This window comes from Balaenoptera acutorostrata, chromosome 17 (genome assembly GCF_949987535.1).
Source record: "Balaenoptera acutorostrata chromosome 17, mBalAcu1.1, whole genome shotgun sequence".
NCBI classification, from domain to species: Eukaryota; Metazoa; Chordata; class Mammalia; order Artiodactyla; family Balaenopteridae; genus Balaenoptera; species Balaenoptera acutorostrata.
In genome coordinates this window covers 36683081-36705180 of record NC_080080.1, presented here as the reverse complement: position 1 = coordinate 36705180, position 22100 = coordinate 36683081, and the positions used below count along the sequence as shown (strand labels likewise).

Below are 22100 nucleotides of genomic sequence, written 5' to 3'. Positions count from 1 at the left end.
CACCTCAGAGGCACAGGCCTGACACACGGCTGGAGCACCAAGATCCTGTCATCCACACGGCTCAGGATAAAAGGGAGAATAAAGGAAAGAAAAAAATAAAATAAAATAAAGTAAAATAAAATAAAGTTGTTAAAATAAAAAATAATTATTAAAAATAAAAAACAATTAAAAAGTAAAAAAAGAAAAAAAAGAAGCAAAGAAAGAAAGAAGAGAGCACCCAAACCAGAAAAAAATCCACCAATGATAAGAAGCACTAAAAACCATAGTTTAAAAAAAAAAAAGGGCAGTTGGAACCCTAGGACAAATGGTAAAAGCAAAGCTGTACAGACAAAATTACACACAGAAGCATACACATACACACTCACAAAAAGAGAAAAAGGAAAAATACATATATATTGTTGCTCCCAAAGTCCACTGCCTCAATTTGGGATGATTCGTTGTCTATTCAGGTATTCCACAGATTCAGGGTCCATCAAGTTGATTGTGCAGATTTAATCCACTGCTCCTGAGGCTGCTGGGAGAGATTTCCCTTTCTCTTCTTTGTTCGCATAGCTCCTGGGGTTCAGCTTTGGACTTGGCTCCGCCTCTCCATGTAGGTCGCCTGAGGGCACCTGTTCTTTGCTCAGACAGGACAGGGTTAAAGGAGCAGCTGATTAGGGGGCTCTGGCTCACTCAGGCCAGTGGAATGGAGGGGTATGGAATGCGGTGCAATTCTGTGGTGGCAGAGGCCGGCATGATGTTGCAACAGCCTGAGTCATGCTGTGTGTTCCCCTGGGGAAGTTGTCCCTGGATCACGGGACCCTGGCAGTGGCGGGCTGCACAGGCTTCTGGGAGGGGAGGTGTGGATAGTGACCTGTGCTTGCACACAGGATTCTTGTTGGCTGCAGCAGCAGCCTTAGCGTCTCATGCCCATCTCCTTGGTCCGCGCTGATAGCCGCGGCTCACGCCCGTCTCTGGAGCTTGTTTCGGCGGTGCTCTGAATCCCCTCTCCTTGTGCACCATGAAACAAGGCAAGAAAAAGTCTCTTGCCTCTTCGGCAGCTCCATACTTTTCCCCCCAGACTCCCTCCCGGCTAGCTGTGGCGCACTAGCCCCCTTCCGGCTGTGTTCACGCTGCCAACCCCAGTCCTCTCCCTGGGATCTGACCTCCGAAGCAGGACCCTCAGCTCCCAGCCCCCACCCATCCCGGCGGGTGAGCAGACAAGCCTCTCCAGCTGGTGAGTGCTGGTTGGCACTGATCCTCTGGGAATCTCTCCCCTTTGCCCTCCGCACCCGTTGCTGCACTCTCCTCCGTGGCTCCGAAGCTCCCCTGCTCCACCACCCGCAGTCTCCGCCAACGAAGGGGCTTCCTAGTGTGTGGAACTTTTCCTCCTTCACAGCTCCCTCCCACTGGTGCAGGTCCCATCCCTATTTTTTGTCTCTGTTTTTTCTTTTTTCTTTTGCCCTACCCAGGTACGTGGGGGAGTTCCTTGCCTTTTGGGAGGTCTGAGGTCTTCTGCCAGCATTCAGTAGGTGTTCTGTAGGAGTTGTTCCACATGTAGATGTATTTCTGATGTATTTGTGGGGAGGAAGGTGATCTCTACGTCTTACTCTTTCGCCATCTTGAAGGTCTCCTCCCTTCTCTGCTTTTTTATCTTTTTCAGTTTCATTGATTTCTGCTCTTTATCATTTCCTTCTTTTTGTTTGTTATGGGTTTATTTTTCTCCTCTTTCTCTAAGATAGTTTCTCAAATGGAAGCTTAGAATGTTGATTTGAAACTTTTTTCCCTAACATAAGCATTTGATGCTATGCTTTCTTCTAAGTGTGGCATTAGCTGCATCCCATACATTTTGATATGTTGTATTCTCATTGTCATTCAATTGGAAATATTTTCTAATTTCCTTCAAGGCTCCCTCTTTGACCCATATGGCATATTTAATTTCCTAATTTTTGAGACATCAGTAATCTTTCTGTTGTTGATTTAAAGTTTACCTCCGTGTTATACAGTAGAAACTAACACACCATTGTAAAGCAGTTATACTCCAATAAAGATGTTAAAATTTTTTTTTTAATAAAAAAAATTTAAAAAGAATGGAAATAAAAAAAATAAAAATAAGAAAACATAAAGTTTACCTCTGTTAAGGTCAGAGAATACACTTTGTGTTACATTATTACTTTCAAATTTGTTGAGGCTTTTTTTTATGACATAGGCTATATTATTTCTTGATGAATATTCCATGTACACTTGAAAAGAATGGTATTCTGCTGTTTTTTGGTGGCATGTTTTATAAATGTCAATTAAATTAATTGGTTGATGGTGCTGCTTAGTTAGTTCTTTATCCTTGCTGATTTTGTTTACTTGTTATATTCCTTACTTTTATATTCCTTATTGAGGAGTATTGTTGTCTACAGTTGTGGATTTGTACATTTCTCTTTTTAGTTCTACCAGTTTTTGCTTCATGTGTTTTGAGGCTCTGTTGTTAGAAAGATTCACGTTTAGGATTTCTGTGACTTGTTGGTCAGTTGATCCTTTTATCATTATATAATGTTTCTCTATCTTTGGTAATTTTACTTGCTTTTAAGTCTGCTTTGTCTGACAGTAATATAGCTATTTCAGCTCTCTTTGGATTAATATTTTCACAGTGTATATTTTCCTAGGCTTTTACTTTAACCTACCTATATAATTAAGGTGGTTTTCTATTAGGCAGTAAATAGTTGGGTCTTGTTTTTAATCTTACTAACTCTTGTCTTATAACTGGTATATGTACACCAGTTACAATTAATGATGTTTGTAGTAGGTCTAACATTGTATTATTTGTTTTTCTGTTTCTTCCCTCTGTTTTTTGTTCAACTTTTTTTCTTTTATACCTTCTTTTGGGTTATTTAAATATTGTTTAGTTTTACATTTTAATATATTGATTGTGTTTTTTACTATATTTCTTTGTACATTATTTTAGTGGCCCCACTAGGAATTTATATATACATACTTAACTTTCCACATTTTACTTAGAATTAATATTTTACCACTTCCAGTGGAATGTAGGAAAAAAAAAATCTTACCACCAAATCAGTCCCTTTATCCACTGTCTTTATGTTGTAGTTATCATATGTGTTATATCTACATTCATTGGAAACCCCATTAGACAATGTTATGCTTTCTGCTTTCAACCTCTCTACATTTTTTAAAGAATTTAAGAGGAGAAAAAAACAGTCTTTTATTTACTCAGATATTTATCATTTCTATTGTTCTTCCTTCATTCCTAATGGTACAAGTTTCTTCCTGCTATCATTTCCTTTACATATGAAGTATTTCCTTTAGCATTTCTTTTAAAGAATGTCTGCTAGAGATGAATTCTCTTAGTTTTCCTTCACTGAGGATGTCTTTATTTCACCTTCATTTCTGAAGGATATTTTTGCAGGATATAGAATTATGGTTTGACAGTTCTTTCTTTCAGCGTTTTAAACATTTTGCCCTGCTGCCTTCTATCCTTCATGATTCTGATGAGAAATCCATTGTTATTCAAATTGTTGTTCCCCTATATTTGATGCATTGTTTTTCCTCTGGATGCTTTCAAGACTTTTCCCTTTGTTTTTATTTTTTAGCAGTTTGATTATGATATGTCTTGATGTGCATTTCTTTGAATTTATCCTTTTGGGGTATGCTGAGATTCTTGAATCTATAAGTTCATGTCATTGCCACATTTGTGAAGTTGTCTGCCCTAATTTCTTCAAATTTTTTTCTGGACAACACTATTTTTCCTTTCCTACTGGGACTATTATGACATAATTGTTAGACCATTTGGTATTTTGGTATTGTCCTACAAGACTTTGAGGCTCTGTTCTTTTTTTCCCCCTGTTATTTTTCCTGTCTCTTGTTAAGACTGAAAAATTTCTTTTGATCTATATATTCAAGTTCACTGACCTTTTCCTCTCATCTCAATTGTATTATTGTAGCCATTTGGTGAATTTTTTTATCTTGGTTATTGTATTTTTCCATTGTAATGTTTTCATTTGGTTCTTTTTTTTTGAAATCTTCTATTTTACAGCAAAACTTTTTAATCTTTCTATTCATTTTAAGAGTGTTTGCCTTTATTTCTTGGAGCATGGTTAGTATTGCCACTTTAAAGTCTTCGTTTGAGAATTCATAACATCTGGTTATCCAGGGTTTAGTATTACTTAATTGCCCTTTTCTTTGCCACATGTTGAGATTTTCTTTCTTCTTCACTTGTAAGGAATTTTGTACTGTATATTAGCAATTTTTAATATTATTATATGTGATTTCCAGTTTTGTTTAAATCTGATGGGGAACTTTTATTTTAAAGCAGTTGATCAATCTGGTTAGTTTTGGGTAACAGTTCTCCTACCTGACTTCCATGGACTATGGTTCTAATGTCAGTTTAGTTTCAAAACCTTTGCAGCACTATTTGGATCTGTCCCACCCCAGGACCAACTGGGGCCTGGGTAATGGTTTCCCCTGGAATTCACTTCTCAAAGTTTTTGGTAGGATGTTTAAGGTCAGATTTATGCATATGGATCACCTGGTGGGTAAGCTCATTTCAGTTACAATTTTATGCAATTATTTTCTTAAGTTCCCTCCTCTCTGTGATTCTTCCCTACTCTTTTGGGATCCCAGAGGTTTTCCTTCCTCTTCCTTTGGCTAGAAAGCCACACTTTAATTCTACTGTACACTTCCCATGACTATGTGCCTCCAGTACTGAGCAGCAAGAGGACAGAAAGAGGAAAAAAAAGCAATGGTGATATCTTTGGGACCACAGTTTCTCTGACCAGAGATAAGAGTTCCTCTCCCTCAAAGTTTTAGCTATCTACTTGGCTGCTACTGCCACTGCAGCTGCTGAAGGATTGCCTGGGAGCTGGGATTGGAGAGAAAGGAAAAACAAAACAAACAAACAAAAAGAAATAGGGAATTTCCCCATAGGGGCCAACTATCTTTTTTTTTTTTCTTAAGATAAATAATAAAGGGGATCTCCTAAAGCTCTTTTTCTCCATACCCAGTGCACAGTTTTGGGTTTTAAACTGACTTTAACCCAGGCTAGGAGATATCAGAGGAAAGAAAAATGAGAAACTCACTGCTGTTTGGGGGGTATTTCCAATTCTAGTTCCTTTCCCCAATCAGCCTGCTACCATTTACTCTTCAGTGTCCTCATATAACTGCTCCATGAATTCTGTCCCAGGTTTTTAGTTGTATTCAGTGTGAGAGACAGGGTGGATTATGTTTACTCCATCTTGACAGGAATTGCTCTTCTCATTACTTTTTTTTTTTTTTAAACAATTAGCACACTTGAAGAACTGTGAAAGTGCTTTACTTATATTATTTCACTTAATCCTCAAGGAAGCTATAATTATCCATACTTTTATAGATTAGGAAACAGAAGGTTAGAAAGGTTATTTGCCACATTTGCACAGGTTATAAGTCATATGGTTAGGATGTGGCCCCAAATCTGTGAGATTCCAAAGTCTATCTCTTAAACATGGTTATTAGATACCAACTAAGGAAGTACAGGTTCTATAAAACCCAGGCTGAATATCACTGGGCTACACTGTCAAAGAAACAGATATAATTTGGTGTTTATCCACTCTTGTGCTGACGCTGTACTAAGAACTCTTATCAGAGGTTGAACGTATGTTGAGAAACAAGTGGGTTAATGACTAATATGATCATTTTTGATTAAAGAATGGGCAGAGGAACTCAATAGACATTTTTCCAGAGAAGACATTTATATGGCCAACAGGTACATGAAAAGGTGCTCAACATCACTAATTATCAGGGAAATGCAAAGCAAAACCACAGTGAGATATCACCTCACACCTATTTGAATGGCCATCAACAAGAAGATAAGAGATCACAAGTGTCAGCAAGGATATGGAGAAAAGGGAACTCTTGTACACTATTGGTGGGAATATAACCACTATGGAAAACGTATGGAGGTTCCTCAAAAAATTAAAAAGTAGAACTACCATATGATCCAGCCATCCCACTTCTGGGTATATGTCCAAAAGAAATGAAATCACTATCTCGAAGAGATATCCATTGTTCATTGCAGCATTATTCTCAATAACCAAGATATGGAAACAATCTAAGTGTCCACCAAAGGATGAATAAGGAAAGAAAGTGTGATACAAACACACACACAACACACACACACACACACGAATATTATTCAGCCATAATAAAGAAGAAAATCCTGCCATTTGTGACAACATGGAGGGAACTTGAGGGTATTGTACTAAGTGAAATAAGTCAGACAGAGAAAGACAAATACTGTATGATCCCTCTTATGGTGTGGAATCTTAAAAAAGCCAAATTCATAATAATAGAGAGTAGAATGGTGGTTTCCAGGGGCTGAGGGGTTGGAGGTATTGGGGAGAAGTTGGTCAAAGGGAATAAACTTAGAGTTATAAGATGAATAAGTTCTGGGGATTCAGTATAGCATGATGACTATAGTTAACAATACTGTATTATATACTTGAAAGGTGCTAAGAGAGTAGATCTTAAATATTTTTATTACAAAAATAATAGTAGTTCTGTGACGGATGTATTAAGTAACCTTATTGTGGTAATCATTCTGCAGTATATATGTGTATCAAATCACCATGTTGTACAACTTAAACAATGTTATGTGTCAACTGCATCTCAATAAACATACTAAAATGCCTTCTTCACAAATAGAGATAAACAGCAAAGGGCTAATCAAAAATTAGTAATACATATGGTTCCATGATTAAAAATCTGAGTTAGGATTACTGTAGTGTAATATCACTTAACAGATTGATATGTTTCTCTCTGAATTAGGTGGTTATCCCTAAGGTAAGTCCCATAGGGAAGCAATATTCCCATTCAGATTTCCAAGCAGACAGAGCTTTAAAAGAACCATTTCTGATCCTGTCATTCATGCCTGCCTCCCCATAATTATTTTGTAGATTAGGGAATATATAAAAGTATGCACGATTCAGAAAACAAAAATGTCTTGATTAGGAAGGATATAAATTTTAAGACCAGTTAGTTCCCTTTTATCAGAAGCAAATCAAGATTAGGTAGGTTAAATGGCTGGAAGCCCAGAAGTAGTGCTTTTAAGATGAAGTAAGAACAATGGGACTATATTATGTTCATTTTTACCAAGTTCCATTGTTAGATAATATGTAAAAAGAGGTCCTGGAGCCTTGGACAAGACAGGAGAAATCCAAGTCACTTTTAGGAAAATAATGTGAAAGCCCAGAGGGAGGTTATCAAACTGGAATCTTTGCCTGTGGTTCCCCTCCCACCACGTTCCAAGAAAGAATTCTTAGTCATTATGTAGTCATTATGTAGGGAGCCCTGAAGACCATGGGAAACTGCAGCAGTTAGTGTGTTCTATCCTCAGCTGATAATGCTGCTCCCCCGTGGGCTCCACCTGGGTTGGCCAGGCCCAGTTCATCCAGACTGAGGTACAACATAACCAATGGGTTTAATTTAACAGCTGACAGTTACTGAGCACCTACTCTGTGTCAGGTACTGAGATAAGACAATTGATAGGCTTTCTTCACCTGTCCTTTTGAGGACTGCTATGAAGAAATACCTGTCCTCGCCAGGCTGATTGGATCTGGGATTTGAGTTTATGGGCTTTCTCGGAAACTTCCCTATTTGTGTTTTCCTTCCCTAGTAGAGAATATTTAGAAGTGGTCGTCAGAGGAAAGTAAGGCTCTAGACTCCCTTGTAGTGTTGTTGCTTATTCTTCACTTAAAAATGAAATATAAGAAAATTAAACAGTCATTGACAAACAGAAGAATAAAATGTAAATATTTCTCTTGTCCTAGAATTGGTGGGATCAGGAGGGTGGAAGGGTGGGGATTTCAAAGAGTTAAAACAACAGACAAAATCATAAAGAGAAAGATGAATTATTTTGATTATGTAAAAATTAAAAACTTGTATAAGACAGATGCCATAAAAAAAAAAAAGGCAAATGACAAATTAGTAAAATGGCAAAGGGTTAATGACCTTAAATATGAAGAGCTTTTACAAAACCACAAGACCAAGTTAAAGAGCCTAGTACCAAAATGAACAAAGCATAGGAACAGAGAAATCACTAATGAAGAAATTAAATGATCAATACATTTTTGTATTGCTAATAAAAAGATGAAAGTTAAATATAGATTTTTTTTTCTCCCATCAAATTGACCAAGATGGAAAAAAAAAAAGTATTCTTTGTTGTCAAGGGTAAGGTAAAATAAGCATTCTTTTTAAAAACTTGAGATATAATTCATATATCATAAAATTCATCCTTTACAAATTCAGTCGATTTTAGTAAACTTACAAGGTTGTACAATCATCACGACTGTCTAATTCCAGAACATTTTTATCATCACAAAAAGAAATCCCATTCCCATTAGCAGTCACTCCCATCTCCCTTTCCCCTGGCAACTACTAATCCACTTTCTGTCTCTACGGATTTGCTTATTCTGAATATCTCATGTAAATGGAATCATACAACATGTGGCCTTTTGTGTCTGGCTTCTCTCACTCAGCCTAATGTTTTCAAGGTTTATCCATGTTGAAGTGTTGCAGTATGTATCAGTACTTCGTTCCTTTTTTTTTTTTCTTCCAGTTTTATTAATATATAACTGACATTAGCACTGTATAAAGTTTAAGGCGTACAGCATAATGAGTTTCCTCACATACATCATGAAATGATTATCACAGTAAGTTTAGAAAGCATCCATCATCTCATATAGATGCAACATTTTTAAAATAGAAAAAAAAATTTTTTCCTTATGATGAGAACTCTTAGGATTTATTCTCTCAACAACTTTCATATATAAAAGTGTTAATTATGTTTATCATGTTGTACATTACATCCCTAGTACTTATTTATCTTATAACTGGAAAAACTGGAAATGTGTACCTTTTGACTGCCTTCATCCATTTCCCCCTCCCCTCATTCCCCGCCTCTGGTAACCACAAATCTGATCTTTTTTTCTATGAGCTTGTTTATTTGGTTTCGAAGTATAATTGACTGACAACATGTTAGTTCCTGCTAAACAACTTAGTGATTTTGTATTTCTATACATTTCAAAATGATCACCACAGTAAGTCTAGCTATGATCTGTCACCATATGAAGATATTACATAATTATTGACTGTATTCTCCATACTGTACATTTCATACCTGTGACTCATTTATTTTTGCAGGTGCAAGTTTTTACTTCTTAATCTCCCTCAGCTTTTTCTCTCTTTCCCTCAGCCCCTTCCCCTCAGCCCCTTCCCCTCCAGCAACCATCTGTTTGTTCTCTGTATCTATGACTCTGTTTCTGTTTTATGTTTGTTCATTTGTTTCGTTTTTACATTCCACATATAAGTGAAATCATACAGTATTTGTTTTTCTCTGTCTGACTTATTTCACTAAGCATAATACCCTCTACATCTATCCTGTTGTCACAAATGGCAAGATTTCATTCTTTTTTATGGCTGAGTAATATTCTATTATATATTTTATGTATATTTATTTATATATGTATGCTACATCTTCTTTATCCATTCATCTATTAGTGGGCACTTAGGTTGCTTCCGTATTTTGGCTATTGTAAATAATGCTGCAATGAACATAGAGGTCTGTATATCTTTTCTAATTAGTGTTTTTGTTTTCTTCAGATAAATACCCAGGAGTGGAATTGTTGGATTGTATGGTAGTTCTGTTTTTAATTTTTTGAGGAATCTCCATACTGTTTTCCATACTGGCTGTACCAATTCACATTCCCACCAAGAGTGTACAAGGGTTACACTTACTCTACGTCCTCACTAACACTTATTATTTGTTGTCTTTTTGATAACAGCCATTCTGCAAGGTGTGAGGTGATAGCTCATTGTCTTTTTAATCTCTGATGATTAATGATTTTGAGCATCTTTTCATGTGCCTGTTGGCCATCTGTGTGTCTTTTTCAGAAAAATGTTTATTCAGATCCTATGCCCATTTTTTAACTGGGTTGTTTGGGTTTTTTTGCTATGAGTTATATGAGTTGTTTGGATATTTTGAATACTAACTCATCGGATATATTGTTTACAAATATCTTCTCCCATTCAGTAGGTGGCCTTTTCATTTTTTCATAGTTTCCTTTGCTGTGCAAAAGCTTTTTAGTTTGATGTAGTCCCATTTGTTTTTACTTTTGTTTCCCTTGTCTGAGGAGACATATCCAAAAAAAATATTACTAAGACCAATGTCTTAGTACCTCATTCCTTTTTATGGAAAAACAATATTCTTGCATTGATAATATCACATTTTCTTTTTTCATTAATCAGTTGATGGACATTTGGGTTGTTTCCACTTTTTGGCTATTATGAATAATGCTTTTGTGAACATTCATGTACAAGTATTTTTGTTTGTGTCTATGCATGTACATATGTTTTTAATTTTGGGGGGTATATACTTAAGAGCGGAATACTGGGTTATATGGTAACTCTATGTTTAACTTCTAGAGGAACTGCAAGACTGTTTTCCAAAGTGTTTACGCCATTTTATATTCTTACCAGCAATATATAAGGATTCCAATTCCTCCACATTCTTGCAAACACTTGTTATGTTTTGCCTCTTTGAGTATAACCATCCTAATGGGTGTAAAGTGGTAACTCCTTATGGTTTTGATTTGGATCGTTCTCCATGTGCTTATTAGCCATTTGTATATCTTCTTTGGAGAAATGTTTATTCAAGTCCTTTGCCCATTTTAAAATTAGGCTGTCTTTTTATTGTTGCATTGTAACTGTTATTTATGTGTTCTGGACATTAGGCCCTTATCAGATACTTGATTTGCACATAATTTCTCCCATTTTGTGGGGTTTTTAACTTTCTTGATAATATCCTCTGATGCACAAAAGTTTTTAATTTTGATGAAGTCCAATTTATCTACTTTTGTTACTTATACCTTTGGTGTCATATATAAAAATCCACTGTTAGGACTTCCCTGGTGGTTCAGTGGTTAAGACTCCGTGCTCCCAATGCAGGGGGCATGGGTTCGATCCCTGGTCAGGGAACTAAGATCTCACATGCCACGTAGTGTGGCCAAAAAAAAAAAAAAAAAAAAATCCACTGTTAAATCCAACATCATGTAGATTTACTCCTATGTTTTCTTCTAAGAGTGTTGGGTTTTAGCTCTTATATTTATGTCATTGATTTATTTTGATTAGTTGAGGTAGGAAGGAGTCCAACTTAGCTTTGATTTTTTTGTTTTTGTTTTTGTTGTTGTTTTTTGACATGTAGAAATCTAGTTGTCCTAACACCATTTGTTAAAGAAACTATTCTTTCCTCATTGAATGGACTTGGCACCTTTGTCAAAAATCAGTTGGCCATATCCACACACTTATGGTCAATTAATCTACAACAAAGGAGGCAAGAATATATAATGGAGAAAAGACAGTCTCTTCAATAAGCGGTACTGGGAAAACTAGACAGCTCCATGTAAAAGAATGAAATTAGAATATTTTCTAACACCATATACAAAAATAAACTCAAAATGGATTAAAGACCTAAATGTAAGACCAGGAACCATAAAACTCCTGAAGAAAATATAGGCAAAACATCCTTTGACATAAGTTGTAGCAATATTTTTTTGGATCTGTCTCCTAAGGCAAAGGAAACAAAAGCGAAAATAAACAAATGGGACCTAATTAAACTAAAAAGCTTTTGCACAGCAAAGGAAACCACCAACAAAACAAAAAGACAACCTACTGAATGGGAGAAGATATTTGCAAATGATAAGATCGATAAGGGGTTAATATCCAACATATACAAACAGCTCCAACAACCCATGTCAAAACAAACAACTCGATTAAAAAATGGGCAGAAGATCTGAATAGACATTTTTCCAAAGGAGATATACAAATGGCCAACAGGCACATGAAAAGATGACCAACATCATTAATCATCAGAGAAATGCAAATCAAAACCAAAATGAGATATCACCTCACATCTTTCAGAATGGCTATCACCAAAAAGACCGCAAAGAGCAAATGTTGGCAAGGATGTGGAGAAAATGTAACCCTTGTGCACTGTTGGTGGGAATGTAAATTGGTATAGCCACTGTGGAAAATGGTATGGGGGTTTCTCAAAAAACTAAAAATAGAACTACCATATGATCCAGCAATTCCATTCCAGGGTATATATTCAAATAAAATGAAAACAAATACCATATGCTAACACATATATATGGAATCTAAAAAAAAAAATGGTTCTGAAGAACCTAGGGGCAGGACAGGAATAAAGACGCAGACGTAGAGAATGGACTTGAGGACATGGGGAGGGGGAAGGGTAAGCTGGAATGAAGTGAGAGAGTGGCATGGACATATATACACTACCAAATGTAAAATAGATAGCTAGTGGGAAGCAGCTGCATAGCACAGGGAGATCAGCTCGGTGCTTTGTGACCACCTAGAGGGGTGGGATAGGGAGGGTGGGAGGGAGACACAAGAGGGAGGAGATATGGGGATATATGTATATGTATAGCTGATTCACTTTGTTATACAGCAGAAACTAACACACTATTGTAAAGCAATTATACTCCAATAAAGATGTTAAAAAAAAAAAAAAGAAAACACTAATTCGAAAAGATACATGCACCCCAGTGTTCATAGCAGCATTATTTACAATAGCTAGGATATGGAAACAACTTGTGTCCATCAACAGATGAATGGATAAAGAAAATGTCACACACACACACACACACACACACACACACACACACACACTGGACTACTACTCAGTCTTAAAGAGTGAAATTTTGCCATTTGCAACAACATGGATGGAGTTGGAGGGTATTATGCTTAGTGAAATAAGTCAGAGAAAGAGAAATACTATATGATAAAACTTATATGTGGAATTTAAAAAATAAAATAAAATAGTGGATATAACAAAAAAGAAACAGACTTACAGACATAGAGAACAAACCAGAGGGGAGAGGAAAGCAGGGAGGGACAAGGTAGGAGTATTGGATTAAGTGGTACAAACTACTATGTATGAAATAAATAAGCTACAAGGGTATGTTATACAGCACAGGGAATATAGCCAATATTTTATAATAACTATAAATGGAATATAACCTTTAAAAATTGTGAATCACTATTTTGTACACCTAAAACTTATATAATATTGTAAATCAACTATACCTCAAAAAAAAATAATAAAGATGTATTAAAACAAACAAACAAAAAAACCACCTGACTGACTGACATGGTCCAAAGCTGTGGTTTTTAGAGGTTTCATTGATTTATATTTGATAAAAATTCAAACATATTTTACCCTAAAAAAAAAATCACTTGGCCATAGATGTATGGGTTTATTTCTGGACTCTCTATTTCATTGGTTTATATGTCTATCCTTATGTCGTACCACACTGTTTTGATTACTGTAGCTTTCCATAAGTTTTGAAATCTGAAGTGTAAGTCCTTTGATTTTGTTCTCTTTTTCAAGATTGTTTTGGCTATTCTAGGCCCCTTGAAAGTCCACATGAATTTGAGGATCAGCTTTTCCATTTCTTCCCAAAAAGCTGTGGAGTTTTGATAGGGATTATGTTGAATCTGTAGACTGCTTTGTATAGTATTAATATTTTAACAACATTAAGTCTTCCTATCCATGATCAAGAGATGTTTTTCCATTTATTTAATTTCTTTCAGCAATATTTATTATACAAGTCTTTTGCTGCCTTGGTTAAATTTATTCCTAAATATTTTATTCCTTTGGATGCTATTGTAAATGGAATTATTTTTGTAATTTCCTTTCAGGATTTTTCATTGCTAATTTATAGAAACAACTGATTTTTGCATGTTGATCTTGTACCCTGAAATCGCTGAATTTGCTTATTAGCTCTAGTAGTTGTTTGTGTGTGTGTGTATTCTTTGGGAATATATGTACACTTATATATATAGGTATATATAGATAGATAATCTGTATATAATCATGTCATCTATGACATAATCATGTCATCTCTGTAGATAATCATGTCATCTATGAATAGAGATAGTTTTACTTTTTCCTTTCCAATATATATGTCTTTTATTTCTTTTTCTTGTCTAATTGATCAGGCTACAACTTCCAGTACAATGTTGAGTAGCTGCAGTGAAAACAGAATCTTTGTCTTGTTCCTGAGCTTCAGGGGAAAGCTTTCAGGATTTCACTATTGAGTATGATGTTAGCTGTTTTTCATAAAAGTACTTCATCATGTTGAGAAATTTTACTTCTCTTCTTAGTTTTCTGAGTGTTTTTATCATGAAAGGGTGTTGGATTTTGTCAAGTTCCTTTTCAGTGTCAGTTATGACAGTGTCAGTTTTTCCCCTTGTCCTTTAATGTCATGTGTTGCATAGATTGATTTTCTACTGTTGAACTACTCTTCCATTCCTGATATAAATCCCACTTGGTCATGATGTATAATCCTTTTAACAGTTTGCTAGTATTTCATTGAGGATTTTTGTATCTACCAGCTACCCAAACCACCCCACCCCAGGGTACTGAAGTCTTTGTGGTCTTTAGATCTAATGATTTTCTTTAGTCCTTATGCAGTCAAAACTCTTGGCCATTCCTTCCTTTGATATTAGTTACTGTTGACTCCTTTCTCCCTGAAATACTCTTTCTTCTTGGTTTCTGAGGCAGTACACCCTCCTGTTTTCTCTCTCATTTCTAGGTACTCCTCCATCTCCACTGGAGATTCTCATCATCCTTTAAGTGTTTTATTTCTTAGGGATCCTTTGGAAGATCTCGGTGACTCCATTCACACTCAAACTTCAGTGATCCTTTTTATGCCAGCAACCCCAAGTCAGTGTCTCTGGATAAGGCCTCCTCTGATCTACATTTGGAGCCACCTCCTGAACAACTCCTCTGGAATGTCCCACAGGTAGTTAAATACCCAACAGGACTCACAGGTCTTTCATGTTCAGGCCTCTGCTTACCTTTGCAGGGAAATGTTAAGGGGCATTTCAGTCTTAAGGAAAGAGGTACAGCATTCATTTCATTTGAATCTCAGTTATGTTGGTTTCTAGCTCTTCATGCTTGAGAGAATTCTTTAGCTTCTTCCTTGTGTTTCTCTTGCTTCATTTGTAATGTGGGGACAATACTTGGTATGAAGATTAATGATAATGAAAAGTGATAATGTATGTAAAGGTCTTGACCCATATTAAGTTCTAAATAAATGGCAGCTATTTAGTAATAGTATTGGTCAGACATACAAGGGAATAGAAAATAATACTAGCTGTCCATCGTTTCTACTGACACTGACTTAAGCTTCCATCCATTTTTATGCTGGGTGGGACTTGAGCAGCAGATACCAGATGAAGAGTACTGGAGCCTTGCTCTGGGTCCAGTCTGGGGATTTATCACTATAATAAGATCATCTTTTTATTGTTAAGCCCCTTTTGGTTAGTGATCCAAAATTGGATGTTATTCTGCTGTATAGAAAACTGTATTTATTAATTAGTGTGTTTTTATACTCATTGCTTGCCTTAAGGTGATCATCCATCCACTGATTTTTATTTAAGTACTAGTGGTTTTCTACTTCCTCTGTCTTTGTGCTTCAAATTCTGGCTTTACCATTCATGAAACAGAATGGGAAATAGATTCATTAAAAATCAGATTAGAATTTGTTACAAGAGAAAGCTGGGAAGTCTCTGCATTTAGTGCTTTGAAATGATGAATTGCTTTGTTTTAAATATTAAGACACCCATCAATGAAATATTTATGCATCATTTGCCTATTTAAATATCAATTCAATAATCAATTATTAAAGCTCTGATAAGTACCTGAAATCTTTCAATCAAGATCAAAGGACTTTTTAAATTTGAATAAGGTATTGTACTGGAAATTTTACTGTCTTTTTAAGGTTCACTTTAAAAATAAGGTGCCTGTTTTATGTGAGTTCTTTGCTAAAATCATTTTTAAATGGCTTAAAAATCACTTGGACTTTTTTTTTTTTTTTTTCAAATTATCTTCTCCCAGTCCCTTAACATAAGGAAAGGGTGCCCTAACTTTGGGTGCAATTATTATATTCAAGTTTTAGTAACTTCATTCATTCACTTCTAAACTGTAAATGGAAGAAAAGTACATATTTTGTAAGACCTACCTCGACACGTATGCTTTGATGAATGGAATGATTTTGAAATGCCGGTTTTCACGTCCCAAGCTCTTCAGCGTTTGAAGAGTTAAATCCGGGGTTGGCTTCCGTCCCTAGCCCGGGAAGCCACTAGGGCTCGGAGCGCGGCCTCCGCTGTTAACCCTCTGGGCCGACCGGCCCCCCAAAGGCGCCGGAACCGCCGGATTCCGCCCGAGGGGCGGGCCCACTCTGCCCGGCTTCTCCCGCGACCCCGCCCCTGCGCCGGCACCGCCGCGGCCTCCCTGGTAGTTGCTCGCGATGATGCAAACGCTCACTTCCCGCATCCACTCCCCACAGAGGCCGCGGAGCCGGCGCCAGGCGGGCGCGCCGCCGAGCCGCGCGCCATGGGCAACATCCAGAAGAAGCTGACGGGCAAGAGCGAGGGCGGCCGGCGGCCGGAGAGGGGCGCGCCGCGGCGGGGCCGGGCGCCGGAGGCCGGCGCGGACAAGCGGGACCGGCCGCGGGCCCCGGCGACGGCGGGCGGTGCCAGTGGGCACCCGGGCGGCGGGCGGGGCGCCGGGGACCCCGCGGCCAGCGCGCCCCCTGGGCCCGGCGCGTCCCCCGGACCTGGCGCGCCGCCGCCGACGGCGCCCGCCGTCCAGGTCGGCCCCGCCGGCCTGAAGAGCCAGGGCAACGAGCTCTTTAAAAACGGGCAGTTCGCCGAGGCGGCTCTCAGGTACTCGGCGGCGATCGCGCAGCTGGAGCCTGCAGGTGAGTGAGCTGCGCCCGCGGGGTCCCTGGCCCCTCGGGCTGCGGCTCGCGGGACCTGAAGGGGCCACCGCGGGAGAGGCGCGGGCCACCTCCCGAATGACAGGCGCTCGCCCTGTAGGTTCCTTCCCAGTAACCGAGGGCAGGGCGGGAGCGACTCCACCTCCGGGAGCTGTACCTTGGAACGCGTAGCGTGTGCCCGGGCCGGGCATGGTTGCAGCGGTCCCTTACGGGCTTGGCCTCTGTGGCCACTGCGGGCACAGGGAGGTCCTCGGAGCTGCATTAGCAGCGGGGTGTAGGACTGCAGTGCCGCGGGAGACCTCAGTCGTCTGGTGAACTGTGATTTCGCTAATGGATTTTAACTGTATTTAATTAACTGTGATTTTAGGAAGTGGAAGTGCAGATGATCTAAGTATCTTATATTCAAATAGAGCAGCATGTTACCTAAAAGACGGAAACTGCAGTGGCTGCATTCAAGATTGTAACAGGTAAACTGCCCGTTTTCAGCTTTGTCGGGAGATTATCATTTCACTGTGATGAATGCAGTATTTAATATAGTAAATTTTCTGCATAAGAGTCTAATTTCTTAAGACATTTAAGATGTGTTAATTGGTTAATACATAGAACTCGTAAATCCTTTCACATATATGAAGACAATTATAGAAGATTGTGCAAACTTTTTTCACTTCCACTGCTATCACCTTAATTCATACTCTTTTTCACATCAATCCCAGAGTACTGGAGAAGCCTTCTAACTAGTCTCTCTGCTTCCTCTAATCCACTGTGGCATCAGAATAGCTTTTCCGGAAGCATTATTTTGTGCAGACTGTTTCAGCGGGTGTTCAGTGGCTCAGTATGGTCTTCTAGATAATTATAACCTCCTCTGTCACCACACTGCCCCCCAAAAAAGCTTTCTGCTCCCATTTGGTCCATATCTATAATGCCCTCTGCACATCTTTGCTTTTCAGAAATCCTTCCTCTTCAGCTTCCCCATCCTCTCTGCTTTCCTCGTCACCTCAGGCTCCCTGGTCATCTGCATGGCTGTAATGCTTGCACTGTCACTCTCACACCTGTAGGTACTTCTGTCATCCACTGCATTGGATTTTAAGCTCCCTGAGGTCAAGAAGCATGTATTATAGGGTTGCATCCCTCAAGCACATTAGTCACCCATGGTACTCAACAAGTTACATGCTGAGATGGATGAATATATTTACATGAATAAAAAGTATCGTTTTACCATTAAATAATAAGCCTGCTTCAGGAGCCCTTTGGAAAGAAGCTACTATTAGTGCATCTAAAACATAAGAAGCCATATGTACTGGTTTAACCTTCACAGTTTTGGTTTACTCCGGTAGTCTGGTATAATTGTTAATATCACCCCCTTTCACTCTCAGAAGCTCTAGTTTGGACAATAGCATATGTGGACACCTTGATTATAAGGTAAACAATTTTTTTTTCCATTGATAGTATCAGTTTATTGATATGGATAAAATCTTGCTGGTATCTGTGCCTGCAGTTTAAAAAGAAGGCCGTGAGCTGCTTGGATTTTTTGCCGATTTTACATATTAAGATTTAAAATCAGTAATATTTATATTCACTTTGGTCTGACTCTAGACCCCACCTACTGCTGTGCTTGCTCACACTAGCTAATTGTTACGTTTTCAGGATCTTGTGAGTTGGTTGAAGTCAAGTTGGTAGTTGAAATCTGCCATGGTTGGAGTACTACTAATTACCATGAAAGTTGGCAAATGCCCCAAATCTGGACCTTTTTCTCAGGAGAGCCAGTTGTTAAACATTTACCGCTGCCCATAACTAAGAACAAGACCACGTGTATTTGCAGATTATCAGGCACGTTGTGACTTGCAGCTAAGAACCTTTCAGTTCAAGTGTGTGATGGTAATACATTACCCTTCAGACTTGTCTTAGGTCTTCCTTCAGTGAGTGAGTTCAGGACTCTAGTTAAAAACAGCGGACTCACTTTATCCTTAAGTGAGAGAGAGTAAGGTGGCAGACATTTTCTTGCTAAAATGTGTTTCCCAGGAGGAAGTCACAGAGGAGACTCTGGGGTCAGGAGTGGGGGCGGGCGCTAGAATGGAGGTTTGCCCTGGAGGAGAGCGGGAGATTGCCTGCAGGGGAGGGAGGGAGGTGGGTGGTGGTTTAGGTAAGGTGTCCTTAGTTAAGAGCTGTATTCTAGGCCTAGGAATCTGGCTCTGCTGGTCAGTACTGACCTTTCTAGAAACCGACTTACTTAGATGTTTTCTTTGATACCTGGTGTATGAGTCTTAGCATAAGGGCATGGGGTGATTTTACTCCAAAGCAGCGATTCTCAAACTCATTTCAGTGCCAGGGAAACCATGATTTACTTATGCGAACATGTTGAAATATGGCTGTATTTAAATCTGTATAAACTAGGAACCAATTATTAGCAGAAGGATGACTGTTTTCTCTTCACCTCAAAAAGATTACATACATTTTAAAGGGAGCCTATTTTTTAGTTTTTCAGTTAATTATCTTTGCTCCTTGAAGAGTTGTTTCCTGTTGCAGGAGCGCTTATTACAAAACAAGTGGTAGCAGGATTCAAACAGCGAAAAAGAAAAACTCCCCGGGGCAAAGTTTAAAATAAGGGAGAGGGGGAACATATGAAATAACTTTGTATGCATTTTTGGGGAAAAGTCTTTGATTTTAAGTGTCTACACTCCTGGGGCCTACTCCGAAGCACTTCCCTTGAGCTCTTTCCCAGGGGCTTATGGAGAGCAGCTGTTGGGAGCCTGAGGCGTGTTTGAGGAGCTCAATGGCTGCAGGCCCTGCCCTCTCCTCGCCTCAGCATCTCCAGGTTTCTAGGTTAGGCTTCCAGGAGAAGCATGAAACAGGGTTATGACACCTAAGAAAAGTTTAAAACCAAATGATTTTAAACAGTAAAACAATTTCTAGAAATAATTCTAGAATTTCTAGAATTATTTCTAGAAATTTCTAGAAATTCTAGAATTATTTCTAGAAATTACTTGTCATTCTTATAATTGCTTATCAGCTAAAAGAAAAATCTTCACTGTTCCCATCTGTCAGAGAATCTTTTTGGGTTATCTAAACCACATCAAAAATCTTTCACTGACTTTCCATTGAGGGTATTCTGACAGAATCAAGACGAATGAATGTTGCCTAGTAATCCTCTGCTTTTTCTCATCTTTGCTCCTCGCAGACGGACTTGAAATTAGAAGACGATTTTAGAGTCTTAACTGTGTTAACTTGAATAGTTAAGCTTTTGTAAACTCTGGTTTAAAAGTTCTCTGTGTGTGTTTGCTTTTATGGATGGATGTGCTTTTTTTTTTTTCTTTTTTTCTTCTAGTGGAATTCCCACTTAAAAGCTCACATTCATTTTCAGGATTGTGGTTAAAGAGAAAAAACCTTGCATTTACTTGGCTGGGCAATGCTAAAAATTAAACTCATCATCTCATTGAGTTTTAGATTCCACGCCTACCTCAGGTCAATCTTGTGGATAAATAGCACCTTGGGTGTTGGAAGTCTTTGGTAAAATGGGGGTAGTCTTGTGTTTGTGACCTATATTTATAATCACTGTTTGTGTAGTTAATATCCCCTAAGCATTTAACTAAGGTAGATTTAAGGCAGTGGTACAGATGCCCAGAAACCTGTTTTCTAGTGTTTGAGTGTTTTTAATAGACTTTAATTTTATTTTTAAAATAATTTTTACTGGTTACAAGAGTAACACATACCTATTATAGAAAAAAATCTTAAAACCCAGTACAACGCAAAGGAGATCATTAAAATCATCCCCAGTCCTAACACTTAGGCAGAGCAAAATTGGTTATTTTTCAAAGAAATGAAGCTAATTAGGTTTAATGACATTTCTAGAACAAATTCTATGGTACGCAGCTGAGGAACACACCCAGACGTGCAGTTGAGTATCTGTACAATGTAGAGCAGCGGTCCCCAACCTCCTGGGCACCAGGGACCAGTTTCGCGGAAGACAGTTTTCCTCGGATTGGGGGGGGATGGTTCAGGAAGTCACTCGAGGGACTGGGAGGTGGGGAGCGGCAGGTGAAGCTTAGCTCGCTCACCCGCCGCTCACCTCCTGCTGTGCAGCCCGGTTCCTAACAGGCCGTGGACCGGTACCGGTCCGTGGCCCAGGGGTTGGGGACCCCTGAATGGCAGGTGACTCCAAGTTCCTTTATCTGTGGTGCTCTTGTTTCCATTCGTGGTAGAAAGAGTGTAGGCCCTGCAGGTTCATTTGGGAGGGGTTTGCCGAGTCCCTCCAGTGGCCTGGCAGTGATCTGGGCACTGGGATACAGTGGTGATCAGCTCCCGCAACGCCCTTGCTTTCCTGTAGCTTAAATTCAGAAGAACGGGCACGTGGTCAGACTGCTCCCTGTGTCTCTCCGTTTCCTCACCTGCAACATGAACATATTACTATTTACCTTGCAGGCTTGCTGTGACATTAGGTGAGAATGTCTGCAGAGACTAGCACTGGCAGATGTTGTCGGAGCTTCCTCCTTCCAGATCACTGTAGACAGGAATAGACAGCAGATCTCTAGGACTGTTGGGGAGAAAGTCAAGAAGCCCTCACTCGTGCTTTTCCTGAAGCAAGTTAAATGTCTGATATATAACCTGCTCATGCATAAGAATTACCAGAAGAGCAAACCTTTATCCCCACTGTGGACAGTCTGGCACAGAGATTTGTTAGTGGATTATTAGCTCTTCATAGGATCTCTGCACGGAGTACTTCTTTACAGGTTCAGTGATTTTGTTAAAACTAAGAGTACAATAGTTTTCATTCATAAATACAATCCTTTGATTGTATGCTTTATTTCAGAGTATAATGAAGTGCCTTAAGTAGTGAGGTAGCTTTAAGCAGTTACTTCAGACAAAACCAAGGAACATACCCTTGAAATACATCTCTAGTGATACTGGAAATGCTTCATAGACTAAAAAGTGCAAGGTGAAAATTCATGACTTACAAGAAATCATTGGATACTTACTCCCTTGATTTCCTCGGGTCTATGTTTGAAGCCCTTTGGCAGCAAGTAAATCATAGTCAACTGTATTAAGTTTTGGAGAGCTGATTTTCAAAATGCAGTGTAGGTTTTGTGGTTCTGTGCTAAGTGCCTTATTAAATACATAGGTGCAAATAAAAATTTTCCTTTTTAATCTGTCAATAACAAGAACCTGTTGAAAGCCTACTCTGTGCCCGGTGCCGTGATGGGCTCTGCTAGCACACAGGGGAGTGGGAGGGGGGGCACCGCCTGCTGTCAGGGAAGTCAGTCTCACTGGGGGAAAGAGTAAATG

At 38.8% G+C, this 22100-nt stretch overlaps 1 protein-coding gene across 1 annotated transcript in view; it reads left to right on the top strand.

Moving 5' to 3' along the window:
- Positions 1-22100, top strand: part of SPAG1 (sperm associated antigen 1) — a 102032-nt gene that overhangs the window by 55571 nt on the left and 24361 nt on the right. Inside the window, exons 11-12 of the mRNA XM_057532176.1 lie at positions 16392-16805; positions 17191-17290. Coding sequence (XP_057388159.1) covers positions 16392-16805; positions 17191-17290 — 514 coding nt within the window. The remainder of the gene's footprint in view (positions 1-16391; positions 16806-17190; positions 17291-22100) is intronic.